The sequence below is a fragment of the Lethenteron reissneri genome, chromosome 47, assembly GCF_015708825.2.
Source record: "Lethenteron reissneri isolate LAM-NWPU_2019-01 chromosome 47, ASM1570882v1, whole genome shotgun sequence".
Lineage (NCBI taxonomy): Eukaryota > Metazoa > Chordata > Hyperoartia > Petromyzontiformes > Petromyzontidae > Lethenteron > Lethenteron reissneri.
The window spans coordinates 3,721,384-3,742,002 of NC_083825.1; the positions used below are offsets into that span (position 1 = coordinate 3,721,384).

At 52.4% G+C, this 20,619-nt stretch overlaps 1 protein-coding gene across 2 annotated transcripts; it reads right to left on the reverse strand.

The window, feature by feature from the left end:
- Positions 1–211: 211 nt before the first annotated feature.
- Positions 212–19,357, reverse strand: LOC133354384 (leucine-rich repeat-containing protein 20-like). 2 transcript variants are annotated; one of them, XM_061571187.1, is made up of 5 exons: positions 19,197–19,357; positions 16,951–17,045; positions 14,716–14,865; positions 13,081–13,248; positions 212–1,638 (listed from the first exon to the last, which is right to left on the reverse strand). In XM_061571187.1, the coding sequence occupies exons 2-5, from the start codon at positions 17,018–17,020 to the stop codon at positions 1,298–1,300; spliced, it is 729 nt and encodes a 242-aa protein (XP_061427171.1). In that variant the 5' UTR covers positions 17,021–17,045; positions 19,197–19,357; the 3' UTR covers positions 212–1,297. The 2 variants fall into 2 exon arrangements, with proteins under 2 accessions (XP_061427171.1, XP_061427170.1); XM_061571186.1 differs by having other exon boundaries at positions 19,108–19,357.
- Between the last annotated feature and the right edge of the window lie 1,262 nt (positions 19,358–20,619).

The following is a 20,619-nucleotide window of genomic DNA, read 5'->3' on the forward strand; positions in this document are numbered from 1 at the left end:
AAAATAAAAATAAAACATAATAAAATAATTCTGACGACGTTTCGGCCACAACGCAAGCAGCCGTCCTCAGGTGAAGACTAGGTCTGTCTTTCAGACGCTGTCTCCCCAACAGACCTGGTCTTCACCTGAGGACGGCTGCTTGCGTTGTGGCCGAAACGTCGTCAGAATTATTTTATTATGTTTTATTTTTATTATTTTATTACTTCCCTTCTACGTGACTTTACCGAAAGAACCAAGAAGAAGGTCACGAAGCAGTCACTCAACGAGCCGCATGCCGCTCCGGATCCACAGGTTGCCGATCCCTGCCCACGGTAAACTGGACTACCATGGTGAACTGGACTACCATGGTGAACTAGACGTCCATGGTGAACTGGACTACCATGGTGAACTAGACGTCCATGGTGAACTGGACTACCATGGTGAACTAGACGTCCATGGTGAACTGGACTACCATGGTGAACTAGACGTCCATGGTAAACTGGACTTCCATGGTGAACTAGACGTCCATGGTGAACTGGACTTCCATGGTGAACTGGACGTCCATGGTGAACTGGAGGTCCATGGTGAACTGGATGTCCATGGTGAACTGGACGTCCATGGTAAACTGGACTTCCATGGTGAACTAGACGTCCATGGTGAACTGGACTACCATGGTGAACTAGACGTCCATGGTGAACTGGACTACCATGGTGAACTAGACGTCCATGGTGAACTGGACTACCATGGTGAACTAGACGTCCATGGTAAACTGGACTTCCATGGTGAACTAGACGTCCATGGTGAACTGGACTTCCATGGTGAACTGGACGTCCATGGTGAACTGGAGGTCCATGGTGAACTGGATGTCCATGGTGAACTGGACGTCCATGGTGAACTGGACTACCATGGTGAACTAGACGTCCATGGTAAACTGGACTTCCATGGTGAACTAGACGTCCATGGTGAACTGGACTTCCATGGTGAACTGGACGTCCATGGTGAACTGGATGTCCATGGTGAACTGGATGTCCATGGTGAACTGGACGTCCATGGTGAACTGGACTTCATGGTGAACTGGACTTCCATGGTGAACTGGATGTCCATGGTGAACTGGACCTCCATGGTGAACTGGACTTCATGGTGAACTGGACTTCCATGGTGAACTGGACTTCCATGGTGACCTGGACGTCCATGGTAAGGGATCGCCAACCAAAATAACACATTTTTTTCGAGTGCCAAGAGCCGCACTGCAGCCCTTCAAGAGCCGCATGCGTCTCTGCAGCTGCAGGTTGCCGACCGCCTGGCCGAGGAGGACCATTCACTCCAGCCTGGGGCGAATGGGTGGTAGGGGGGGTGGGGGTGGTGGTGGGGGAGGCAGTGGGAGGTGGGGGCGGTCACTCTGGGAAAGGCACCGGTCATCGGCAACGACATCAGCGGCACAGCGAGCCTCGTCACGAGCGGCCTCGTCACCCGTGACGCTCGTTTCTCGATCGCTGCCACAGCCGCCGTGGCCGTTGCGCTCCTCCGGAGGGGCCAGCGTCACTCGCAGGGTGTCCGTCAGCAGGCTCAGCGAGTCCACGGCGTCTTGCGTCAGGGGGTTCGCGGTGACGATCAGCGACGCGAGGGAGGGCATGGCCGCGAGCTTCTCGGCGGGGAGCTCTGCGGGAGAGAGATTGGACGGACGTCTTCAGAATATTAATGCGTTGACCAAACTTCTTTCGTACCGTACGTAGCAAACCGCGCGAATCGGAGGTGCGGGGGAAGGACAACAAACTATACACAAAACGCATTTTTTAAAAAGAATTTCGTTTTCAATCGAGATGATTTCAAACTGCATAGCGCAAGTGGTTTCCTAACATCGGAAGGAAGAGCGTTCCAGACGGCCACGTAAACACATCCGAAAGTGCGCGATGCAGTGACCGTCTTTATACTGGAGGAATCCGATAAGCTATAAAGCTCGTTTTCACAGATCTCCAGGAGGGGCGGGTCAGAACGTTACAACAAACAATACAAAAACACAATAAGAGTGCATATGAAAGGTAAACGAATCACTTAAAAAATAACAATAAAGAGAAACAATGTTTTGTAATTGTACCAGGTAAAGCCCAACCAAGCTATTGGTTTTGTTTGTTTGTTCAGAAGCGAACTGGCCATCACAAATGATCGCTCAATCGAGGTGGCTCGAGCCATCGCGCGGAAATCCACAGCGGCAAAATGAATCTCGCCCTAAATCAGGTTTACAGCGAGCGGCTGCGGGCAGACACGCGGAGGGACGCGCGGAGGGACGCGCTGCGAAGCCACCAAGCCACCAGCGGCACCCCTCGACGCGTGGCTTCTCCACCACCCCCTCCTCCTCCTCCACCACCCCCTCCTCCTCCTCCTCCACCACCCCCTCCTCCTCCTCCACCACCCCCTCCTCCTCCTCCACCACCTCCTCCTCCTGCGCGGCGTCGAAATACAATCAGCGTAGCCTGTAACTGTGCGGTGGGCCCACATTTGACGCGGCGGCAATGGATAACGATGGCCCCGGGCGCAAGGCATTCTCACACCGTTGATGGCCGGCTGGTGTCCCTAAAGTCCCACACTAGTTTATTGGAATATATTAAAAAGAGAGACTGGTGCGTGGGGGTACGGAGAGGTGGCGAGGGCTTGGGGGAGGCCTTCATCCAGCAGTGGATCGACCAAAGGGCTGATGATGACAATGTCGTAATTAACTGACACTGACATACAAAGACAATCCGATGGTATATAATGGTATATATAAAATGCCATATATATACCATTAATGGTATCTATAAAACATACTTTATGGACACGCTCTATATAAAACAACGGCTGCCAACTCCCAACAAAAAGGCACTCATCCCAACGCAGCTCCACCCCACCCACCCCTCGCTTAACGAGGCCTGCAGGCAGCAACAACAACAACAACAAACTGGCATTTGTACGTGAAAGTAATTCATTCGGGCAGCAGAAGTATTTCACTTGTAAACAAATGTAATCAAGATTTATCGCTCACAGCGCGATAACGAGCGCGCGCGCACAACGCAATGCCAGATTAGCACCGCACGCACGCGCTTTGGGAAGCGGGAGGGTGAGTGAGCGGGAGGGAGGGTGAGTGAGCGGGAGGGCGAGCGAGCGGGAGGGAGGGAGGGTGAGTGAGTGAGCGGGAGAGTGAGCGAGCGGGAGGGAGGGTGAGCGAGCGGGAGGGAGGGTGAGTGAGCGGGAGGGCGAGCGAGCGGGAGGGAGGGAGGGTGAGTGAGTGAGCGGGAGGGTGAGCGAGCGGGAGGGTGAGCGAGCGGGAGGGAGGGTGAGTGAGTGCCAAGACGCGTTGCTACTACGAACCCCGGCAAACCGAGTTCCATTCCCGCTCACGGCCGATAACAGTGAGGAACGTTCGAACCGGTTACTGGACCTCCCTTAGGTCGGCTCAGCCATAAATGAGTAGCCGGTGCGGTGTGTAAACAACGGCACTGGGGATACACAATAGGCGGGCACCCACCCCCTCTCGTGTGCCCTGCCGGCCTTGATAGGTGCTCACTAAACAGCACTTGCCCCAACAGCCTGCCGAAGGCTATACGGGCGTGGGGGATCTTTTGCCTTTGTGCGCGCGCGAGCATCACGAACCGCTGATGTAAACACGATCCTGGCAGGGCCGTGTTTATAATTTAATTTGTCACGAAGCTTATTTATTAACGGTGTCAGTTTGTGTCACGCGGCAGAGACAAAGCCATAAAACTCCCATAATCCACGGCGGCAGCCGTCCAGTCAGCACAATCGTCCCGCCACGCGGCAATTCAATTTGATGTTGTGACGATATTTGGCTTCTGCGTCCTGGGTCAAAGAAGGGGGAAGAAAAAACGAAGACTCCGGAATTTCCACTCACGGCGAGATGGAGGAGATTCACTCGCGATAATTAAGTGCGGGAGAGGCACGAGCGATGACGCGCCGGGCAAGGTGGTCCTGTGTCTTCTTGCGATGTCGACTTCACAAGCTCGCTTCTCCTGTTGTGATGACGTTTGTTGTTGTTGTTGGTGGTGGTGGTGCCGTTTGTTTACGTGCCATTTCTTGATTTGTTGATTAAGTTTTCGTTTTCTGAGTGATTTCCACTTGCTTGGTAGTTTAGAATCAGGATCTGCACTTATACTGGAGGAATCCGATGAGTTATGAAGCTCTTTTTCACAGATATCCAGTAGAGGCGGGTCAGAACGTTACGACAACAAACAATACAAAGACACGGTAGGAGTGCAACGTATAGGAAAGGTAAACAAATCACTTAAAAATACACAAATAAAACTAAAATATAGTTTTTTATTACTAGGTAAGACCCACTGAGGTATTAACTTGTTTTTCAGAAGTGGCCTGGCCACGTAAGATAGCTCAACAAAGTGGCTGATCGTGTGGAAAGTTATCGCAGCAAAATAATCAAAATCTCAATGTATGATTTTAAATGTGTTATACATACTTCCCCCGCACCTACGTTGCGAAGAAGTTCAACATATACGCATACACACAAAGACCCGCAGACACCAACATCCATAGAGACACACACAGAGACCCACAGAGACCCACAGAGACCCACAGATTAGCAAGGTTGGCTACCTAGAGTGCGAGAGAACTTCAACATACGCACATACACACAAAGACCCGCAGACACCAACATCCATTAGAGACACACACAGAGACCCACAGAGACCCACAGAGACCCACAGATTAGCAAGGTTGGCTACCTAGAGTGCGAGAGAACTTCAACATACACACATACACACAAAGACCCGCAGACACCAACATCCATAGAGACACACACAGAGACCCACAGAGACCCACAGATTAGCAAGGTTGGCTACCTACAGTGCGAGAGAACTTCAACCTACACACATACAACCGCACGGTAAGTCACAACGACTCACTCACTCACCCACCTGCTCACCTGCTCACCACACTGCAGGTCACCTCACTTCTTTCCTCGCACAGCCCCCAACTTTGGAATTCCCGTTTCCCATCTTCTACCTCTCCCAGGCCCTTGTAGTAATAATAGTCTCGCTCAAATTTTTATTTAAAGCTTTTGTGACTGCAGGGATTCATATCATTGGTTCTTTCGGTAAAGTCACGTAGAAGGGAAACAATAAAAAAATAATAAAAATACTAATAAATTAAAAATAATAAAAATATATAAAGCAATATTTTTTTTATTTTTTATTTTATTGTTTCCCTTCTATGTTACTTTACCGAAATAACCAATAATATGAATCTCGCTTAATTCCAGAAAAAACGCTTAACCCTCTCATCTGTGGTGTTTACAACTTTCACGGGTGCTGTTTGTTGCCGGCCGTTTCGCGTTAGGGGTGCAGGATGGGGGGTGGGGGGGAGGATTTTTGTCGCCTGCGCTCAGCCACTGCGTTTAGAACATAATACAAGTGATAAGCAGTCACTTGGAGGAAGGGAAATGGAGCGAACGGCGTATCGACGAGTTGTGTGCCCAGCGCACGTTTCGCTCCGTGACGCCAAATCTCGCACGCGACCTTTCGCGATGACGAACGACCCCTCGCTTCTGTTCGCGGCTACAATGCGACCATTTGAATAATCCTCCCGCGCGAAACTTTCTCGCTCGGACCGCGCGGACGGATCGAGGCGGCCGCGGCGGCGGCTGCTGCGGTGGCGAGGAAATCATCGCGACGTGGGGCGTACAGTGGCACAGACGTGGGGCGTACAGAGGCACAGGCGCCAGCCCCTGCAATTGACAATTGCCCGCTCGTGCCACTGCTTGGCCTGAAGGGCCTCCACTCGAGGCCCGCTCTTGGGAGCCCCCCATATAGCGATCAATGTTCTGGAAGACTCTTCCACGCTGGACAGCGGCTGATTCTGGGTGGGGGGGGGGGGATGAGGGTGATCAACTCCCCCCATCCCCGCTCCCACCGCGCCCCCGCCTTAAGACCCCAAAACTAGTATTTTAAGGCCCTATTCGAGATGCCTGAAATTCCAGGATCGTTCCCCACTCTCGTAAAGGTTGGAGATGCGCCTCGGCTGCCTTTTTACTTTTCATTTTTTTATTTTGACTTATGACTTCACCTTTCTTTATGCTATTCGTTGCGCGCAGTTGCAATTGACTCTGCTCAGTCGGTGTTGGCCGCCGAGGTCGTGACGGGTTTCTGTTTTTCTTTCCTGTTGCTCCGTGCCCCCCGGTACCACCGTTCGCGTTCCCCTCCAATGTGCACCGACGCCCACTTTATTGAGGGCGATATTGGCACGCGGAATAAAGAGTGCTTGATTGATTGGGTAGACGTTGTGAGCAGCCACACTGTAGCCCACCACACGCTACGTGCCGATCGACTGCCTGTCGCGCACCCCATGCACGCTGCTGGGTGAACAGGGGCGATGTGGGGAAAAGGAGCGGGGGATTTTAAGAAAGCCAGCAGCCCCCGCCATCCCTCCCGTTGCTTCGACTGCCGCGCCAAGAGATGGGAGTCGAACCGGCCGAACCTCTGCATTGCATCGCGCTGACCGTTACGCTGCGACGTCCCACCGAGTGGCGGACGGGAGTTTTTTTTTGCCTCGATGGTGGACCAAAACACAATCGCAGCGGCTGAAATAGTTCTAATTGCATTATAAATACTGCATGAGGCTCAGAGCGATTCCTTGAAGTGTTTGCTCTGCGGGGGTTCCCGGTTAATTACGGCCTCTTCCCACATGCACGCTGGAATGACCTGCAGAATTCATATTTCTCTCTCTCTGCCCTATCCATATCTAACATAGCGGCCTGTCAAAGTGCACGATACACAGCATCACGCACCACGTCACACACTGCACTACACACCGCACCACCACACAACATCACTCACTATCACACTGCACCGCCACACTCACACACTGCACTACGCACCGCTCCACCACACAACATCACTCACTATCACACTGCACCGCTACACTCACACACTGCACTGCCACACTCACACACTGCACTACACACCGCACCACCACACAACATCACTCACTATCACACTGCAGCGCCACACACACACACTGCACTACACACCGCACCATCACACAACATCACTCACTATCACACTGCCACGCCACACTCACACACTGCACTACACACCGCACCACCACACAACATCACTCATTCACACACTGCACCGCCACACACTCCAGCACACTGCACTACACACCGCTCCACCACACAATCACACGCTAAACCCACCACACCGCACCATCCCGCCGCGCCGTCAAATCAACTGGCTCGCGCAATTCGCCATTTGGGCCATGATCACTGCGCCAAGGGCATCACGAAGACGGCCGTCTGCATCCCACTCGTCAAGCCACCCACACGCGCACCATGTGAGAAAGTACATCACGGTGTTGCTGCTGCTGCCAATAACCTCGATTGATCCCCCCCCCCCGCCCCCCCAACGGACCCAACTACGCAAATCTCCACTCCTGATCGCACAGCACGCAGCCGCGCAGATCCTCCGCGCAACTCGGAGTGACCGGCCCCCGGATCTGTCGCTCCGCGTGATTGCACGCGGAGCGCGGGGGAGTCGTTCCGTCGACATCCTTTCAAAGCTGAACAAAAGAGAAAGAGAGAGGGAGAAAATATTCGCGGGGAATCGTAATCATCCGATGAATCATCGTCCATTTCTGCCGCCCGCTCCATTATTCCGAACCCTTGTGTCCCGCGGCGAATGCCTCGAATTGACCGTCACGGAGTGGCACCTAAAACTCACAGTTCGGCCACGGACGTGGCACACTGTGATCCCTGGATGAATTGCGCCTTATAAATGCAAATTATTATTATCAACGTCAATCGCAGCCACAGCTGTGAATTTGACAACTATGCGAGTATAATTTATCCTTCCTTTGTATACACAATACACTCCTGCTGCATTTTTTTTTTACAAGTATATATATATTTTACATGACAATACTTTTAATTTACGTCGCATCTCCAGTCGCTTCACATTTCTATAAAACTGCTTTTTGTGTTTAGTTTGTTGTCCTTCCCCTTCACCTCCGATTCGCACGGTTGGCCACGCACGCTGCGAAAGAAGTTCAACATACATCCAAGATGATAATTTTTTCAGCGACAGGCATGCATCCTCGCCTCCTGTGTCGGCCGAAGAGCACGGCGCGGCCCCGTCGCGTGAGAGGCGTGGGGGCAGCAGCAGCGGCAGCAGCAGCAGCAGCGGTAGCAACGGCAGCAGCAGCAGCAGCAGCGGTAGCAGCGGCAGCAATGGCAGCAGCGTCAGCAGTAGCAGCAGCGTCAGCGTCGTCAGCGTCGTCCCAAACAAGAACATGTCGCTGAAATGCCGATGGAGGAACAGCCCTGGGTCGTCTTTGCTGCCCCAACTAACCGTCGCATCCCCAACAACAACGACAATGATGACAACACGTGGAGGAGGAGGAGGACTTCAGGATATTTCCTCCATAAATCGAAGGATCAGGGACCTCATGCTGTGGTGAGGTGTGACCCATCAGGCTTGACTGCCCGATGCGTGTTTTTTGTATCGTTTGTTGTTGTTACGTTGTGACCCGCCCCGACTGGACATCTGTGAAAAAGAGCTTTATAGCTCATAGGATTCCTCCAGGATAAATATTCAGATTTTGATGCAATACACATCATCTGGTGGAACCAGCGGACTTCTCCACTCCGCTACCACCCCGGATGATGTCGTGGAATGGCTCAAAACATTAGACACGCGACCATAGCCTGCAGCAGCAGCTGCTGCTGCTGTTTTTTTCCAAACGCCACAAGCAAGGAGAAGAAGAATAAGAAAAGCCGTACGCACGGGACAACAAAGAGAGTCCCCGAGCACTGACTCGACCTGACACCGGGAGAATACGCGTGATCGTTTCCACTATCTACCCGCGTGCGACTCGCCGCGTAATTTTCCACCACTGCCAACCCCAGCTCGCGGAGTGCGGCGGGGGTTGGACAGACAGCTCACGCTGGGGGGGGGGGGGGGGCTCTTCCAGCTTCAATCAAACGTCCGGGCCGTCTGAAGCCGGCTCCGCTAACCCGCGCGTCGACGCTAATGAAGTTGCGAGCGAGGGGACACATTCATCCTGACGACGCGAGAGAGCCCTCGACGGCTTTTATCTCTCGCTCGCCCCGCGTCTCTCGCCCGGCCTCGACGCCTTTCATGTGTGACCCCCCACTCCCACGCGCCACTCCACCACCCACCCACCCAACGATGCCCGCAGGGGAAGACGCGTGGCGGCTCGCTGGCTTTGCCCACTGCACGCGGGGCGACCTGCCGATTTGCGGTTTAAGGAGGGAGGTCGGGCTGCAGAGGGAGGAGGGAAATTGAAACTTCTGTGGTGGTGTTGGTGGTGGTGTTGGTGGTGGTGTTGGTGGTGGTGTTGGTGGTGGTGTTGGTGGTGGTGTTGGTTTTGTTGATGTTGTCGTTATACTGGTAGGAACCCACTGGTTCCACCAGCCCACAGGGGATTATTGTGTCCGTCTGTCGTGCATCCAAAAATGGGAGGCGTGGGGCTGGGTGGAGAGGGGAGGGTGGGGAGGGAGGGGGAGGGTAGGAAGGGACTGGGTGGGGAGGGTAGGAAGGGGCTGGGTGGGGAGGGGAGAGTGGGGAGGGGCTGGGTGGGGAGGGGCTGGGTGGGGAGGGTGGGGTTGGGTGGGGAGGAGAGGGTGGGGAGGGGCTGGGTGGGGAGGGGCTGGGTGGGGAGGGTGGGGCTGGATGGAGGGTGGAAGGGGTGGGGCTGGGTGGGGAGGGACTGGTCACCCCGTGGTGCCCTTATAAAACTCAACGTTTAACCTACTCACTCCGGCTTGTGCCCGCCTTCACAGTCAGGCATATTTGCGTAATACACCACGCCGCCGTTGACCCTGGCCATTGACCGATCAACCTAACGTTCCTACCAGCTCCCTCCGCAGGAATGTGTTTCTGCTCGTTTACCAAGCAAAGCCACGCCGGGGCCTCAAGACTCTGTTTTGAAAGGAGGGTACTGCCAGGTTTTCGCAGGAGGGGAGCGAGCAATGTTCTAATCATATAATAATCTTGATTATAATTATTTCAACTTGTTAACGCGCCACCATCACGGCCGGGTATTCGCTCACTCTGGAAGAGAGGGAACGACTCGGAGGCGCGGGGAACCAAAGGCGAGCGGGGAGGCAGCAGCGGTGGCCAGGCAGCGTGCCGACGCCAACGATCGCCGGAATCCTACGGTCCTCCACACGCGTTGTCGGCCACGTAATAACAACCGAGTCACTTGCAGGTGATTTTTCAGCACGCGGATGTTTGGCCAGGACCTGTTGCATCTCCGCGTGATCTCTCGGTGTTCAGAGGCAGCCACTGGCTAACCGCCGCACAGCAGAGACGGATTAGGGCTTTGTTCCAAGATTTCGGCAAAAAGGTGCACGTGACCTGAATTACAACGCGGAGCCTTGCCACGGCCTCATCCACGCAGCCAGCATCGCCGGGTTCTGTCCTCCGGGCTTCACGGCAAGCCGGCCGGCTACAGAGCCAATCGTGACATCAGGATTGCTGCTTTCAACCATTTAACACCCCTTTGGGCCGCTTCTCAAATACAATTTTGTTTTTTAAAGTCCCAAGTTATTTCTGGCTCAAATGAGCATTGAGGCGCTGCTCATCTCTCATTCACAGCCGCCGAGCCAGTGGTGGACACTCCACATTCACATGGCGGTGGGAGAGCCTCTCCGTGGGCCAACTGCTGTTGACTCGCCCACAAAGCGGTACTCAATGTTACTGGCCACACAGGGGGATGATAAGCTGAGTCAGTCTCTGCAACATTCGGACTGCGAGCTGCTGCTGGGCTACGTGGATTTGTGGTGCTAGTGGCCAAAACCACGAGTCGAGTGGTCGGCAGCCAACACCGCCGGAGCATTGGTTTTGGCCACCAAGCCGGCGCTGTGCGGCAGACACCGAGCGACTCTTACAAAAGGCGTCCCTTTCTTCTCTGGCAATCTTGAATGACACGTACACGCACGCTCGTTGGCACGCACGCACAAACGCACGCTCGCTCGCACCGCACCGCAAACAAGCACGCACCAGTCGCTCGCTCACGCCGCAAATACGCGCAACGCGGCACCGCAAAACACAACACGAGCACCACACGGCTCGCGACGCCTCGCACAATCTGCCAGGTGGTGGCACTCAAATTAACATTCGCCCCGAAGAACCAAGAGCATCAAAAGCCCGGGGACCCAGCTGCTGGACACTGATGAAGGCAGCGAACACGGAAAAAGGTTTTTAATATTTCCCATCTAATCCGGGCTCACTTCATTAACATTTCGGGTAAAGCAAGTCGTCGGGGAAGGAGAATGGGTTCTGGGGAAGAAGCGTTACCCCGACATGATTGTGGCGATTTCATCAAAATCGCACGGCTGAAACCGTGCCCGCATAAGCGTTATGGGGAAGGTTACATTTCTTCACGCGATTTGGATTGCGCGGTGGATCGCGGTTCGATTTAGGTTGGATTACGAGTGGATGGCAGTTGGATGGCAGTTGGATGGCAGTTGGATGGCAGTTGGATGGCAGTTGGATTGTGGGTGGTTTGCGGTTAGACTGCAGGTGGATTCAGTTGTTTTGCGGGCAGATTGCAGTTGGATTGCAGGTGAATTGCGGTTGGATTTCGCAAGTGGATTTAAAAATTGCACTGCGGGTGAATTTCAGTTGCAATGCAGGTGGATTGCGGTTGGATTTCTCTTAAATTTCCTTTGGGCTGCAGGTGGATTGCAGTTGAATTGCGATTGGATTTCGGGTAGATTGCAGTTTGTGCAGCGTGACTGTCCACTCCATTGACCACCACCAACACCGCCACCAGCTCTTGCCTTCTTGAAACGCACAGCGATGGCAGGGGGCATCTCAGAATGACGATGACGATGATAATGATTGCTGCGCGAGATGGCAGATGCACACACGAGATTAAGAGTCTGAATTGCCTTGGGAAAAGCGGGAGTCTGCAATAAAACAAAATAATTCGCTAAACTATCCCATCTCTTAGCCACTAACACAGCTGAATGATATGCAGGCGAGGTTCACTGCCAATTGGAGGTCGTTTTATTGTTGTGCGCGTGTGTGCGCGTGTGTGCGTGTGTGTGCCTAGTGCAGCAGTTAGCGCACTGCGCTACGAACCCGGTGACCCAAGTTTGAATCCCGCTCACAGCCAACACCCGTGACGGTTATCTGAACTGGTCCTGGGGCTCCCCTAGGTCAACTCAGCCTCAAATGAGTACCTGGTACGATGTGTAAACATCGCCACTAGGGAGACAAAGGCGGCCGGGCGTGGTATTGGCCACCCACCCCTTTGTGTGCTGTGCCGGCCTTTATAGGTGCTCGCTGACACGACTTGCCCCTACAGTCTGTTAAGGCTATATGGGGGATCTTTGTCTTTCTCTTTTGCCTGTGCAGGGAGCGGTGGTGCAGCGGTTAGCACGCTGCGCTACGAATCCGGCGACCTGGGTTCCATTCCCGCTCACAGTCAACACCAGTGACAATTATCTGAACCGGTTCTGGGCCTCCCTTAGGTCGACTCAGTCTCAAATGAGTATCGCACGTGGTGCTGGCCACCCACCCCCTTAAAGTTCCGTGTCGGCCTTCATAGGTGCTCGTTAACAGCACTTGCCCAAACAGTCTGTTAAAGGCTAAACGGGAGGGCCATTATCCTTTTGTCCGTGTGGTGGGTTGCATGCACGTACATTTCCTTATTTAGGATTATCTACTCAGGAAAGCCTCGCCGAGTCTCAAGTCTCTTTTCCAGGAGGGTCATTCCAGGTTTACACAGCAGTGGAACAGTGTTGTTGCTCTTCTTGGTTCTTTCGGTAAAGTCACGTAGAAGGGAAATAATACAATAATAAAAATAAAACATAATAAAATACAATTCTCACGACGTTTCGGCCACAACACAAGCAGCCATCCTCAGGTGAAGAACAGGTCTGTCGGAAAGACAGATGTCGGAAAAACAGACCTTTTATTAAGACAGAGTTCATGGGGAGAGTTCGCGGGGAGAGTTCGTGGGGAGAGTTCGTGGGGAGAGTTCGCGGGGAGAGTTCGCGGGGAAAGTTCGCGGGGAGAGTTCGCGAGGAGGTACGTGGGGAGAGACGCGGGAAGCGAGCGAGCTCACCCTGCAGGGAGTTGTGGGACACGTCGATGGTGCGTAGGCTCGGCGTGGCGGTGAGGCTATCCGGGAAGGTCACAAAGCAGTTCCTGGAGATATCGATGAAGTGCAGCTCGGTCAGGGAGGCCACCGCATCCGGCAGCGACTTGAGTCGGTTGCCCTGCAGGTGCAGCTCTGACAAAATGGGAAAATAAAACAAAGCATCATCAGCATCGCCTTCGACACCGCCGACTTAAAAAGTATAATCACGCACTCGAAGTGCTCTCGTTCCCCACACTTTACCCCAGAACATACGACCTACCGATCGGTTTAACTGCGGGGCACCCATTCATGGCGGGGGGATTTAGGAAAGTTGCCGCGTTGCTTCAACTTCCGTGCCAAGAGATGGAGTCGAACCGGCGACCAGTGCGCTACGCAACTCTGCTCACAACCATCGTCACCCCCGCCCGCCGCCCTAGCCCCCATCGCCCGTAACAAACTGGGAAATGCACGGCTCCACAATTCATCACGGACCATGCACTTTGACTCTTAAACAAACAACCTGAACACCAGCAGATTTTCATTACTCCTATCGAATTGGCCAGAGGTTTTATTTTTTATATATATCTTTATTCCGAGAACAGGAAGCGGCAACGCATTAGAATCGCAGCACCGTCGCCGGGGGAGAGGAAGAGGAAAGGGCACGCACGCGTGGGCGCGTTGTCGGGAGGGGGGAAGGATGCGGGGCGGTCGTGCTGCGCCCTTTGCGCGCTCTTTGGGTTATAACGCACGAGACGCCGGGGATGCCACGACCCCAAGCGAGTCTTACTCTCGCGAAACGCGGGTCAAACTGCCGCGCGGACAAAACGATTGCCGTATTCTCCCCGGGTTGCGGCGCGCGCCCATTCCCCCGGTGTTATAAAGAAAAGCTTGCCGGTGCGTCACGTGGTCCGGCACGAGCGAGCGTGCGCGCGTGATACCAGATTTGTGGGGAGCGGCGGCGCCGTGGTTAGCGGCGCTGCGCTACGAACCCGGCGACCCGACTTCGATTCTCGCTCACGGCCAACACCAGTGACGATTATATGTATCGGTCCTGGGCCTCCCCTAGGTCGACTCAGCCTTAAATGAGTACTTGTGCAATATGTAAACATTGCCACTGGGCGGTGTTAGCCACCCAGCCCCTCGTGTGCCATGCTGACCAACATTGGTGCTCACTAACAGAACTTCCCCCAAAAGTCACTTCAGGATATAAGAGGGATCTTTAGTCTTTGCGCTTGTGTTCCCACATTGGCGTAACTTCATTGGCACCGAGCACAAGATCGAGGTACGCCTTACTTTACGAGGGGAAGTATAATCCGCAAAACGGGCGAGTTGCACCATCTTTCTGGGTGGGGTTTGTACATTCTCTCTCCACCCCCAGTTCCGCATGAGTTTTCCTCTGGGTTCTCCCGTTTCTTCCCATAGCCACCAAAAAAAGTAAGACGTACAATGTCACTGGAATTGGCAAAAACAATATCCAAAGAGCTGAAAACATGACCTGCAAATTACTCAATTGGGATCATACATAGCAGCGGCATCGCCCCTGCTCTCCCCCCCCCCCCCCCCCAAATTACAAACATTTGGCAGGACCCTCCTGAAAGAGTCTTGGGGCTCTCCTTGTACCATGCAGGCGGGAGAAGGTGCTTAGGAAGTTGCTGGGCAGCGACTTGAGGATGTTGTCGGCCAGAGATGCGACCCGGACGTCGTCCGCGACTTCCGCCAGCATCACGTTCACCGCCACGGGCACGTTCGTCATCTCACACGCAGACAGGTCTACAAAGACAAAGATCCGCCGTATAGCCTTAACAGGCTGTTGGGGCAAGAGCTGTTAGCGAGTAGCACCTACGAAGGCCGGCACGGCACACGAGGGGGTGGGTGGCCAGCACCAACCCCAGCCGCCTTTGTCTCTCTGGTGGAGATGTTTATACACCGCATTAGGTACTCATTTGAGGCTGAGTCGACCTAGGGGAGGCACAGGACCAGTTCAGATAATCGTAACTGTCGGTTGCTGTGATCAGGAATCGAACGTGGGTTGCCGGCTTCGTAGCGCAGCGCGCTAACTGCTACGCTGAACACGCAGACACAAAGGGGCCGTCCATAAATGACGTCACGCGATTTTGGACTATTTTTTACCCTCCCACCTCGTCACACGGCGTCACAAAAAGTCAGACCCCCCTCAAATATGACGTCATAAAGCTCTGCCCCCCACCCCCACAAAAATATTTCCATTTTTAAAATAAAACATGCTTCAAATCGCTTTAAACTATTGTGATTGTAGTGCGTATTTAATGTGGCGCTGCACTCTGATGTTGTAAGAAAAAACATTTATTAAAAAGTCTATTTAATTAAGTAGAACGTGTTGTCTATATTTATTTAAAGTTGCGCATTTTGATGTGACGTCAAATTTCTCAAACACCCCCCCCCCCTCGTCACACGTCACAAATGTCTGACCCCCCCCCCCCCAGGTGCGTGACGTCATTTATGGACGGCCCCAAAGACACGCTCACCGACTCACACACAGGCAGGTCTACACGGAAACACACAGACACACTGACCCACTGGCATGCTCAGTAATTGAGCATTGAGGGGGTGCTCATCTCCTGTTAATATCCCAGATCTAGTTGTGGACATTCCACGTTCCTACGACGGGGGCGAGTTACCCCATAGGACAACCACTGCAGACTTCGCCACAGTACGGTGTAAAAACAATCGACAAGACAGTGCTGACGAAAGAGGCAGTACACACAGCACAAAGGAAACAATACCATTTTTTTATAATATTGAATCTTTAAGTGAATTGTGTTTAGATGGATGTCACACGGCAGGTGCCGCGTGAATTTGAGCTGCAAATCCTGAGGCTCTGCTGCCCTCTGGCAGTCGAGTTTTGCCACTACATCAATTCAAGGACCCATATCTAACAGAGGGTCGGGGTTTGCAAATATTTGGCAGTTCATCAGCATTGGTTGAAACCAGCCTGACTCTTGCTGATGAGACACTGAATGTCGAAACCGGTCCAGAGTTTTGCTTGTATTAAATAAATTCTCGTGTAAAAGCTATTCCATGTGTAACTGACAGCCGTGTTCGTTATAAATATTTACGATAGCAAGATTGCAATTTGTAGAAAGGCTTTTGTGCAGGTTTATTTTGAGCAAACTGTTGGCAAGAACTTTTTCAAGTAATCTTTGCGAACATTTATTCTCACGCTCAGGCATCGAATGTTTTATGGTTGATGCAAATTACGTGCAAATTGCACGTGCAGATCGTTAAGTTTGTACTGCGCTAAGAAAGCGGCAACCCAAATCACTGGGTTCCATCTCTTCCTTCCCATAAACACATTCCTGCGGAGGGAGTTGGTAGGAACGTTGAGTTGCTCGGTCAATGGCCAGGGTTAACGGCGGCGTGGTGTATTCCGCAAATATGCCCGACTGTGAGGACGGAAACAAGCCGGTGTGAGTAGATTAAATGTTGAGTTTTATAAGGGCACCACGGGGTGACCAGCCCCTCTCCACCCAGCCCCACCCCTCCCATTTTTGGATGCATGACGGACGGACACAATAATCCCCTGTGGGCTGGTGTAACCAGGAGGTTCCTACCAGTATAACTGGGTTCCATCACTTCCTTCCCACAGTAATGTTCTCACCAAATATGAATGTCACATTCTCTTCTGCGGAAAAGTCTAGGGTAATGATCCAATTGACAACCGAACAGTGGTAACCATTGACCCTGTGCGACCCTGTGACCCAGTCACCATCTGACCCTGCATGACCCAGTGACCCTGGGTGACTCCGAGTGACTGAGAGTTACCGTTGAGGCCAAGTGACCCCGCGTGACCCCGCGTGACCCAGAGTGACCACTGACCGATGGAGTCTGTGTGCTCCTCCAGGGTTTCCCTCAGCCTCTGCACCACACGCACCACTCCTGCAGCCATCGTGCCCCGGCAGAGATGCGGCGACCTGGGGGCGGGAGTCCAGAACGTTCTCTACGATTAGTCAATCTAAGATTAGTCAAGTCGGGTGCCACGGTGGCGAGATGTTAACTACCTCGCCTCGTACACGGGAGGTCGAGGGGTTGATCCCGACCCTGACGCCTGCTTCTGTATATTTGGAGTTCGCGGTGTCTCTCTCCCCGTGGTCGCGTGGATTTTTCTACGGGGCCTCAGATTGTTCCCTTCACATTTAGAATAAACGTGCGTTCGGAGTATTTGGCTGATTTAAATATCCACGTGATAAGCCACTTCGTTGAGCTATCATTTGTGGTCAAGTGGCTTAAAAAATAGCTATATAGCTCAGTGGGCCTTATTTGGTAAAAAAAATATATATAGTTCATGTTTTAGTTCAATTCAAATCAAGATTAAGCCAATTAATCAACGAAAAAAATGTAAGCAATCACTTTCTTGTGGTCAATTACTCACTCAGATCCCTTTAAAAATGGTGGCCGCCCTGACATTCTGCCTCCCGAATGCTGGAAACCCCCTGAAAACCACGGCGAGTGTGACGCGCCTTAAGATGTTGAAGATGTCACCAAGCCACGCCCATCACCACCCGTTCAGTGGCACACGTGGGAACTGAAGTGAGATTTTGTTTTACCTTCCCCCACCCCTCAACTACATTCATGTTATACTTTTAGTTGAGTAACTGAGCCGATCATCGGTAAAGTTGTCGATTACTATCAGGTGATGGGTGCCACGGGTTGTCAGACCACATATTGGACGGTGGGTGTCAAGGGCTCTTCACACCGCATGTCCCATCCTCACGTTCTTTACCAATGGATTTTAACAGAATGGATTAAAAATGGCAAAATACGACTTCACAAATACGAATAACATGAGCCGATTGGTTTAAATTTTTTTTGAAAGAAAAAAATACTTTAACACGGTTATTTTTTAAGTTTCACGTGTTTATATTTAGAATTATAAGGCGGTGGTCGTTTAAGTGGGGCACTGCCCCGACCTTATTAAATTATCTTTCCATGGATTGTTATTTTTAAATCCTTTATATTAAGTTCGCTTGCTTGCTTACGACCGTGCCAATCTTTCGGTCGTTTTTTAACCCACTTCCCGTGATCCAATCGAGCTGACATTTCCCACACAGACTCGTTGTGCGTGACAATTAATGTTCGTGAAATTTTTTTAAAGAAATGTTACACTTTTTAGGACAAAAATATTATATTTAATTACCAATTGCTTAATGGTGCAATGCAATCATCTGACCCATAGGTGGCAGCCATCTCAAGCCAGAGGACGAGAGGACTCTAGCCGCCACGCATATAAAGGATTTATAGTGAAAAACTTTGTTTTTACGGGTTATACTTATTTCCACCCCGCACGTGGCCCATGCACTCGACTGTCAAATGAACGCGACGTTTCGACGATGGCTGACCGGCGAGTGAATGAGCAGCAACTCACTGGGAGGCGCTGCAGATGATACGTCCATAACAAAGACAAAGATCCCCCGTATAGCCTTCAACATACTGTTGGGGCAAGTGCTGTTCGCGAGGAGCACCTATGAAGGTCGGAACGGCGCACGAGGTCGGGGTGGGTGGTCAGCATCAAGTAGGGCCGCCTTTGTCTCCCCCTGCCGGCGATGCTTACACATCGCACCCAGGTACTAATTTGAGGCCGAGTCGACCTAGGAGAGGCCCAGGACCCGTTCAGCTAATCGGTGTTGGCTGTGATCGGGAATCGAACTCGGGACGCCGGGTTCGTAGCGCGGTGCGCTCACCACCACCCCCACCGCTCCCCACTACAACACTACCACCATCATCCACACCTTAACGAAAGGGCGCTACACACGACGCCACCATAAGACGAGACACACCATGCATGAAGTAGAAGAAGGCCCGTACACAATACGATGACCACCACCACCACCACCACAAGTCACGCCACACAGAAGAAGCGACTTTCGACGCAACACCATTAAGGCCACCGGCCACGAGAGGAGAGACACCCTGTAACGAAACCCCAGCAGCCAGTGACAGGCCAACCGGTCACGGCACCCCACACAAAGCACCCACCGAGGCAGCCGGCGAACTCGTGCAGAGGAGATGAGAGGGGAGGGGTAGGAAACTCGTCTTGTGCTCCGACGGACGCGGCTGTGACTCACAGTGATGGTGAGCCGTGGAGGAGGAGGAGGGTGGTGAGGAGGGTGGTGAGGATGAGGAAGAGGATGAGGGAGGAGGCTGAGTTACCCGGCTCGGCCAGTAGAGCGCTCTTGCATCGTGAAGACAGAATTAGACCGGGAGAAGGGGGTCATCGCATTTCTCTCCGGGCTAATTTTAAAGTCTTAAGCAATGCGGTGGTGGGGTGGTGTAGTTTCCAAGTGTGGTAATTATTTTCGGGTAGGGGCCGTCCATAAATGACGTCACGCACCTAGGGAGGGGGGGAGGGGGGTCAGACAATTGTGACGATGTGTGACGAGGGGGGTTTGAGAAATGTGACGTCACATCAAAATGCACAACTTTAAATGAATATAGGCAACACGTTCTGCTTAATTAAATAGACTTTTTAATAAATGTGTTCTCCTACAACATCAGAGTGCAGCGGCACATTAAATACGCACTCTACAATTACAATAGTTTCAAGCGATTTGAAGCATGTTTTATTTGGGGGGGGGGGGGCAGAGCTTTGTGACGTCATATTTGAGGGGGGGGGGGGTCTGATTTTTTGTGACGCCGTGTGACGAAGGGGGGGGGGGGGTCAAAAATCGTCCAAAACCGCGTGACGTCATTTATGGACGGCCCCTTTGTGAGCATCGTGAGGCTGCTGTCGGCATCCACTGCCGTGATTTGTGCAGCGGATGGGGTCGAGGGTGGGGGCCGTGAGGCAGAGGTGGGACAAAGTCATTGTTATGCAAGTCCAAGTCGAGTCTGAAGTCATCAAATTCATGACTCGAGTCTGACTCGAGTCCAAGTCACATGACTCGAGTCCACACCTCAGAGGTGGGACAAAGTCATTGTTATGCAAGTCCAAGTCGAGTCTGAAGTCATCAAATTCATGACTCGAGTCTGACTCGAGTCCAAGTCACATGACTCGAGTCCACACCGCAGAGGTGGGACAAAGTCATTGTTATGCAAGTCCAAGTCGAGTCTGAAGTCATCAAATTCATGACTCGAGTCTGACTCGAGTCCAAGTCACATGACTCGAGTCCAAGTCACATGACTCGAGTCCACACCTCAGAGGTGGGACAAAGTCATTGTTATGCAAGTCCAAGTCGAGTCTGAAGTCATCAAATTCATGACTCGAGTCTGACTCGAGTCCAAGTCACATGACTCGAGTCCACACCTCTGCCGTGAGGTTCGTGGGATATCAAACCCAGGGGACCTTCTGCGTTGGGGCTTTCACGTGACCGTGTCGACTGCTATCGACTGCTAATTTTGCCGTAAAACTTTCGTGACTTGCAGGAATTCACATTCTCGGTTCTTTCGGTAAAGTCACGTAGGTAGAAAATAAAACTAATAAAATTGAATTAAAAATAAAAGCAAAAAAATCACGACGTTTCGATCGCTTGTGTTGCGATCGAAACGTCG